The following is an 8,921-nucleotide window of genomic DNA, read 5'->3' as shown; positions in this document are numbered from 1 at the left end:
CTTTTTAAAAACAGGAATCAGACTTTTGAAAAACAATTCTTTTTTTGCTGAGGGGAACAGTTCCTTGGTTTCTTTTTAAATGGTTCCCTCATTTGTTTAGCTCCAGTGTTTTCTCTCTCTCTCATCCTCACAGAAAGAAATTATCAACTATTAACTCAGAGTCAAGTAGGAGTTGGGCTGTGTCCTGTCACAATAGATGTTGGTTCTTACCTGAATTTGGGGGCTATTTATACTTCCTGAATGTTTGCGTTACAGTTTTTAGAATCCCAACAATCTAGAGAAAATTAGCTAGAGCCATAGTTATAGTAGAGAGCTTTGCCTCTGTGCTAAAGATTTCCTCTCTCCTCCCTCCACACTTTTTATGGGTACCCATGCCAGTGACAAGGCCTGAATGTACTTAACCTGCCTCAGGAAAACCATGCTTGGCTTTACTTACTGGTGTCCAGGACTCAGCCTGTTGCCCTTAGAGAAGAATCCTGGAGTTGTATAATGATGCTCATAGGGTCCCAGATATTGCTAATTGACACCGAGTGGGGTGTGTAAACAGTGTGTCCCCTGTTGGTTCACCATCCACCCTTGCTTCCAGCACTCACCTCTTTGAATTATGGGTTGTTGGAAGAAGTCTGCAAGAGGGAAAGTTTTCTTAAGGGGGAGGAGTTCTCCAGTAGGCTTTACTTGGCTTCCTTCTATTATACCATATCAGTCCAATATCTAGTAGAAATTTGTTAGTCTCTGAAAAAATTACTTTTTTTCTGTTTTCCGGTGATTATATGTCTTCTCCTTATTTTTTATGTTCTCTTGTTAGTTCAGTAAAGTTTTTTGAAAGTGTGGAAGGCAGTGAACAGTTAGATGTATTTTGTTTCTTCATCTTGTCCAGTGTATATAATTTTTGCCAACATGTTCAGTTTGGTAAATACAGGCATAGAATTATTTTTAAGGTTTATGTTTAAATACGTATAAGGCTAATTTCATTTAATTTTGATGTCTGTCCAGAAGCTAATAGGTACTTATTATTTTCTTTTTAGAAAATGGATTCTACGTCTCTGTTACCAACATTTTTAGATGTGGATCTGACAATATCACATATACAATGTCTTCCCAAGGACATTCTGGTGAAATTTCAAGGCAGAAATAATAGTGACTGTGAGTTTGACTACCACATATTGCAGAGGGAAATACAGCATATTCCAAAATTAAAAAATAATGTGGACATTGATGAATTTTGTTTGGTAGAAGAAAGAGTATCAGGAGAATGGCAGAGAGGAAGAGTTGTGGAAAAGAAAAATGAACTCTATACTGTGCTCCTCATAGATCGTGGAGAAGAACTAAGAGTTGACAGTACACAGGTTGCTTCAGCCTGTGGCAACTTATTTGAGCTACCACCACGGGTAATATTTGGCATTTTTGCCAACATACTACCAACTGGGGAAAAATGGTCTCCTCAGGCTTTGAATTACTTCAAGTCATTAGTAGGACTGCAAGTGAAAGGTTGTGTACAAGCTATTTTGCCTCTTCAGATGATTCTTCTTGAAGTACCCAAAATTATATCCCAGGTTCTTGAATTACAATTAGGGAGACTTATTGACGGAGATTCATTTCGTCTTATTGTGGAGATGGTAAAAGAATTCCCCAAACAAATGCCAGATTCATTACAACATAAAAGACCTGAATTATCATTAAGTAATAACAATACTTCACTTGATATTCAACATGTTCTGGATAATTTGCAACCATCTTTGTCAGTAGGCAGTATTGAAAGTGTAAAAATATCATCTGCCTTGAGCCCGAGTAAATTTTACTGCCAATTAATTAAATGGATTCCAGAGTTAGAAAACTTGACAATGTGTATGACTTTGCATTATGATACTATCAGTCAAGAAAGTAGTGCCACGTGTGATAATTTTGGACTACTTTGTGTTGCCAAAAGGAGAAATGGACAGTGGCATAGAGGAATTCTTCAGCAGCTTTTGCCCAACAATCAAGTGAAAATTTGGTTTATGGATTATGGCAATAGTGAGGTTATACCCTCAATTCATGTAAAGAAACTTAAACAAGATTTTATTTTAGTACCATTATTTTCATTTCCATGTGCTCTGACATATTTACACAGTCCAGACAGAGATGCAAGAAAATTTCAACTGAGTATATTTAAACAAGCCTTGTTAGGACAAATAGTATATGCACACCTTGATTGGTTCAATAAGGATGAACATTTGTATTATGTAACATTACAAACTCAAGATTCTACTATTAATTCTGAGTGTCTGCTAAAGACTGTAGGCACACAAGTACTTTATCCAGTGTCTGATTCAAAAACCTCTGATGTGTTGAGGGAGACTAGTGCTTCTGATACAAACAGCTTTGCAGTTGACAGGTCTATTGCAAATACCAAACAGTCAGTAGACTCTCTAAATAAAAAAGACACTTTGAAAGTAGATTTTCCTATTAAAACTGTGGAAATGGAGATAGAAGATGTCTACATAGCTTTTGTAGCATATGTATTAAACCCATCAAATTTCTGGGTACGTACTAATGAACATCAAAATGAATTTCAAGATATAATGAAAAATATAAACAAATTTTATGATTTGTGTGACAATGATGAACTGATTCTAAGAAATCCAGAACCTGGATTATTTTGTTGTGCTAGATACAGCAAAGACAGACGTTTTTATAGAGCTGTCATTACTGAAATTAATGGCTATAAAATTAATGTTTATTTTTTGGATTACGGAAATGCTGATTCCATACCATTTTTTGATGTAAAAATTTTGCTTCCAGAATTTTGTGAGTTGCCTGCCTTAGCCATGTGCTGTTCACTTGCACATATATTTCCTGTTGAAGATTTATGGGTGAAGGCAGCAGTTGATTATTTTAAAAAAATTGTCTTGAACAAAGCAATTTTGCTTCAAGTTATAGCCAAAAAAGATGACAAGTATACTGTAAATATTCAGAGTATTGAAGCCTCAGAAAATATTGATGTTGTCTTTCTTATGTTGCAAGCTGGATATGCAGAATATTGGGAAGTAGAACCAAAATGTTGTCGAAAATCTGTAAGTGAATATTCAGTGTTAAATTTAAAATCCAAAAACAAAGTAAATATTAAAGTCATATCTGCCCTCCTTGAAGGACCTAAACCTGAAAAGTACCATTCAAATAAGCTAAACGAAAGTAACTTGTCTTTGTTGAAGTACCCAGCTATTAATTTCCCAGATTTAAAAAACCCTTTCACCTTGTCTGTGGGACCAGAGTCACCACAGCCTTATAAAGAATATGTGTTTAAACCAGGAACAGTCCTTGAAGTTAAGTGTTCTTATTATCATGGCCCAGGTGACTTCTCATGCCAGCTGCAGTGTAAGTTAGAAGACTTAAAATTGCTAATGGAACAACTTCAGGATTGTTACAGTGTTCATTCTGATCCTTATCAGATTGGGCAGGTTGCTTGTGTTGCTAAGTATTCTAAAGATGGGAGGTGGTATAGAGCTGCTATTTTGACTCAAGTATCAAAAAAAGAATTTGATGTGTTACTTGTTGATTATGGTTACCAGGAAAGAGTTTTAATTAAAGATCTTTGTGCTATTAAACCCTGTTTTCTTTTTTTAGAAAGCCAGGCCTTCAGATGTAGTCTTAACCATTTAGTTGAACCTATTAGTTGTAAAGTATTCAATTGGAGAAGAGAAGCATGCAGAGACTTTGAGAATTTTATTTCTTCATGTAGAGGATTATTGACTTGTGTCATCTATGCCTTAGTTCTTATATATCCAAACTGTTTATGTAACTTAGTAGATTTACAATCTCCATTTACTAGTGCAAAAGAATTTCTTATTAATCATGGCTCTGCACAGTATAGTGCAGTATCAAAGCCATTTCCATCTTCAGTGAGTCTTTACAGTTACTGCTATTCTTGCTTTAATATAAAAATTGGAAGTGAGGAAGAAATATATATATCTCATATATATAGTCCCCAAAAGTTTTATTGCCAACTTAGTAGAAATATTAAAGACCTAGAGATGATAGAAACAAAAATCACAGAGATTAGTAACCTCAGTGATTGCCCCAAATATGATTTTAGTAAAACGAGATTGTGCATATCTAAGTATGTAGAGGATGGTCTCTCTTATAGAGCTTTAGCAATGCCGACAGATTCATTATCTGACTTCCTCGTATATTTTGTGGACTTTGGAAATAAACAATTAGTAGAAGGAAGTATGTTGAGGGCTGTTTCAGAGGAGTTTCCAGAGTTGCTGTTTACACCTATGCAAGCTATTAAATGTTTTTTGTCAGATCTTAGAGATGTAGATATTCCAGCAGAAATCAATAGCTGGTTTGAAGATAATTTTGGGGGAAAACCATTAAGGGCAGTAATACTGTCCAGGGAACCAGATGGTCAGCTTGGTGTAGATTTATATGATGGACATCAACATATAAATCAGAAAATTAAAATGTTGCTTCATGCTTATGGAAAAAAACATTGTGACCAAGCACATTGTGTGGAAAAGGGTCCTAAAACAAATGAGAATAAGAAACTTGGTATTTCCTTAAAAGGCAAGATAGAAAACAACTATCACAATAATATAATAAGTAAAAGTAGTCTAATAACATATTCTGAAAGCAAAATAGATCACTTAATGAATCCCAGAAGTATATATGCCAGCCTTTTAAAACCATCAGTTTATTGTAAAGTTGAACCTGTGTCAAAAAACAAGGTGAAGAAGTCTTTGGATCTTGGACTTAAAGGTGTAAAAATTGCCCCTGGATCTGCACATATTCTTGATGAAAGTAATGTAGGTCGGAAATCAGTAAGGGTTGTATCACAGTCTTTTATCAGAGAATTAAATCAAGCAGCCTCACAGAACACATATAATCATGCTAGACCACAGATTAAAGACCTTCCTCAACCCAAAATATACTTGAATGCCAAAGTTAAAGGATATATTTCTAATATAAGTAATCCAGCAAGTTTCCATATTCAGCTTGCAGAGAATGAAAGTGTAATCATGAGACTAGCGGATGCTCTAAATGCAAGAAGAGCCAATATAATGAAAGAGAGAAAATCAGTCAAACCTATGGTGGGAGATCTTGTAGTTGCAGAATACTCTGGTGACAATGCCATTTACAGAGCAGTTATTAAGAAAATTTTGCGAGAAAATTCTTTTGAAGTGGAATTTATTGACTATGGTAACACTGCAGTAGTAAACACATCTAAAATTTATGAAATTAAGAAGGATTTCTTAACTATTCCTCAGCTGGGAGTTCATTCTTTCCTTAGTGGAGTAAAGTGGAATAAGCCTGATGAAATATGGGACAGCAAAACTGTGGATTATTTTGCTTCAAGAGTATGTAATAAAACAGTTTCTTGTGAGTTTTTGAAAAAGCATGAACAGAAATGGGAAGTAAATATAATTTGTGATGAAAAATGTGTCATTAATGAACTACTGAAATGGACAGCGTGTTCAAAACTACAGAAAACAGTATTGCAAATGCCTAAGGTTGTCTCTCAAAAGGTGAGCCCTGTTGATAATGAAATGAAGAAAGGACGATCAAATGAATATGAAGGTTCTGTGATCCTTCAACCATCCTACCAACAGCTGGTCAATATTCCTTTTGAAGAGTTAAAACCTGGACAACTTGAAAAGGCTGAAATACTTTATGTTTCAAAATGTGGGACATTTTATGTGAAGTTATCTAAAAATAAAAAGATTTTATCAGATTTAACAGTATTAATTACTAAAGAAGTAAAAAAACCCTCTTTATCAATGGAAAATATTGAAAAAGGCTTGGAATGCTTGGTAAAATCTAAAAAAACTTTGAAGTGGTGTCGATCAAAAGTAGAAAAAAAGTGTGTTGATGAGAAAGTGCTTGTTTTTTTAGTAGATCATGGTAGGTATGAAATAGTGTCTTTATGTAACACCAAGGTGCTTAGTAATGAAATCAGAAATATTCCAAGTCAAGCCGTGCCTTGTAAATGGATTTGGTTTGAAAATTTTAGGAACATGCCATTTGAGTCCATTGTGTGTTTATTTGCTCATTTGGAAATAAACATCCTTTTCCTGAAATATTTAGACTGTGCCTGGGAAGTAGAGATTTTGATAGATGGCCTGTTACTTTTGGAATATTTAAATTTAAATACAGTTCATGTTGAAGAAAACAAATTTAGATCTTCAGGAGTTATTTTCAATGTTGAATCTGAGACTCCTGTATCATCATGTACAATAAGATCATTTACTTGGGCACAACTCCAAAATGGTAGGCAATATTCTGGTATTGCCACTGCTATTTCTGACCCATCAGACTTCTGTGTTCAGTTAGAAGATTTCTTTGACACAATGAAATCTCTCTTTATGTTGCTTTCTGATCTACCAGAAGACTTACAAACAGTGCCTCAAGAGCACATAATTCCAGGTTCTAGTTGTTTGTTCAGAAATGAATTGGAAGATCAGTGGAATAGAGTAGAAATTTCTGAAGTTTCTGATCAGTCTTTACTTCTTGTATTGATTGACTGTGGATTTTCTGTTTACATACCTTATTCGGATGTAAAAAATCTTAAAGTTGTTCCTGAGGAACTTCTGAATTTGCCAAGGCTAAGTTACCCTTGCATCTTGTATGGCATCTTACCTGCTAAAGGGAAACATTGGAATGAAGAAGCCAAAAGTTTTTTTCAAGATTTCCTGAGTAAACCCGGCTTAGTTTTTCAGTTTAGGGAATATAGTTTTGAAACAAAACTGAAGGTAGAAATCATTCATGAGAAAAACAGTTTGGCAGATATGTTAGTTGCCTCTGGTCTTGCAGTTTATTCTAAAGATTCAGATCATCTCGATGCAGCTACTCCTACTGAATCTACTAAAATCCAATATAAATCAGAGAGTAAGCCTATTTGCCAATTATCAGATCAGAGTTATTACAGAAGAGAAAGTCTAAATTATATGTGCACTGAGAAGCAAAAAGTAAAACAGAAAACTATAAAGAGGAAAAATGTCTATAAGAACCTCTTAAGGAAAAGCCATATTAGTAAGAGATTACATTCTAGAAATTTAACACTGAAGAAGAAGCTTGATAGTGGAGAACATGATCCCCAAAGTACCATTACACTGGTGGATACATGTGTAGCAGCATCGTTTTGGGAACTACCTAATAGTTTGAAGAATAACACCAACTGCATTGAAAACATTTTTGAAAAACTACCAACTGAAGGAATACAGGAAAACAATACAGTGGACTTGAGAACAGCAGAAAAAACACTGCATGTTAATGAAGAAATTATATCAGAACATTTGAAAGGTAAGTAACCATTTTTTTAAAAAAGATTCGTTTCTGTAGATTTTGTAGATCCTGTTTTCAATTCTTTAAAAGTTTATTTACTAAAATTATTCAAGTTGAAAATATCCTGCAAGATTTTACTAAAAAATTTGAATGAATGGATAACTAAAAGTGATCACTTGAATTATAAAATGCTTCACTATTTTTTACCTTTTTTGAATAGTGATCTTTGAGAATGTAATGAAAGTAGAGGATTTGAACCACATATACGTGTACACATGCATGACATTTTACAAATTTCAGGAGTTTCACAAAACTCCTGAAGGTCCATAGATCTCAGGTTGATCTTGCTGTTATTAGAGAGCTTCCTGGGCTCATTTTGAAGAATCAGTTTTCTATTATTTTGTTTCTTATCAGATTAAATATATCTGGTTTTTTGAGTATGATTCTTAGCATATTGACAGTGCAGTTAAACTTATAAACAGACTCCAGCATGTTTCATCTGAAAACTTTTAGACATCAAACTGATTCTAAAATATTGTTAAAATTTTATTATTTTAAGTGCTAGAGTATTGTCTGATTTTACTTCTGCATGTTGTATTTCATTTTCTGTATGGATTAGTCAGGATTTTGTAGGCTATAAAGAATGTTCTCTGCTTAATGTTCTGACTGTAAATTTGTATATTATTCCATATTATAACTAGAGTCATAACAGGTTACATTCTTTCAATGAATGGAGGTGTTTTGTTTTTATTGATGTATTTTAGAAAGAGTATTTCATTTGAATTCATATTAGATGTTTTATAGTGAATTGATAAACACTTTAAAATTGGCCCTTTTTTTCTTATTTTTGAACCACTCCTTTATCATAGTAGCAGTTATGGTAGAGTGCTTATTTGCTGTGTTCCAGGTACTGCTTGGAGTTTTTATGTGTATTAGCTCATTTAAAGTTTACCACAACTCTATAAAGTAGGTTGATATTAAGATTTAAAATGTAGTCTAATAACTAGTATCCTGCTTCTTCACCTGAATTCAAAACCACTTTACAGAGAGACAAGGAGAAAGACAGTTGATGAGCAACATACCACATGTATTAAAAAGAAATATATTGACGAATGTGGCTTATATCTATTGGCAAATGGGTTTACTGAATCAATAATCTAGACTTACCCACATAGGCACAGAGGAGAGTTTGTCCATATAGGGGCTTACCTATGTAGAACTTACAGCTTGAGGTAGATATCTCTATAAAGGGAGAGAGGGAGGAGGAGGAGGCTAATCCAATGTAGATCTTTCTCATTCTAAGTGGACCAGATTGCCTCTACTCCTTGTGTATGAGTAAGGGAGGAAAGAGGCCAGAGGATTGTTATGCTAGGAGTGTGCCTCAGTCATAAATACCTCCACATGGAAGGAAGATCAGGAATGGGAAGAAGTACCCCTCTCCCCCAAAGTTACTATCACTATTTTATGGGTAAGGCTCAGGGAAATTAAGTAAATTGCCCATGGATATAAAGCTAGTAAGTAAGAAACTGAAATTTTAAACTCAGATTTCTCCAGCTCCAAAGTCTACTTTTATTCATCATTTATACTTAAAAAAATAGTTTATTTGAGGAAGAGTTTTTCTATAAAACTCTTGACTATCAGTCTGTACATTTTGGCACATA

The 8,921-nt window shown here is 34.1% G+C and overlaps 1 protein-coding gene across 1 annotated transcript; it reads left to right on the top strand.

Annotated features, from left to right (window-relative positions):
* The first annotated feature begins 1,028 nt into the window (after nt 1-1,028).
* Nucleotides 1,029-7,286, top strand: TDRD15 (tudor domain containing 15). Its single transcript, XM_057743401.1, has one exon. It carries the CDS (start codon nt 1,029-1,031, stop codon nt 7,284-7,286), a length of 6,258 nt encoding a protein of 2,085 aa, XP_057599384.1.
* Nucleotides 7,287-8,921: the final 1,635 nt, after the last annotated feature.

Source organism: Hippopotamus amphibius, chromosome 7 (assembly GCF_030028045.1).
Source record: "Hippopotamus amphibius kiboko isolate mHipAmp2 chromosome 7, mHipAmp2.hap2, whole genome shotgun sequence".
In the NCBI taxonomy this organism is placed as follows: domain Eukaryota; kingdom Metazoa; phylum Chordata; class Mammalia; order Artiodactyla; family Hippopotamidae; genus Hippopotamus; species Hippopotamus amphibius.
The sequence above is the reverse complement of the archived record's forward strand: the minus strand, read 5'-3'. Positions and strand labels throughout refer to the sequence as shown.

Coding starts and splice junctions, on each gene's coding strand:
- TDRD15 (XM_057743401.1), top strand. CDS start 1,029: ATGGATTCTACGTCTCTGTTACCAACATTTTTAGATGTGGATCTGACA.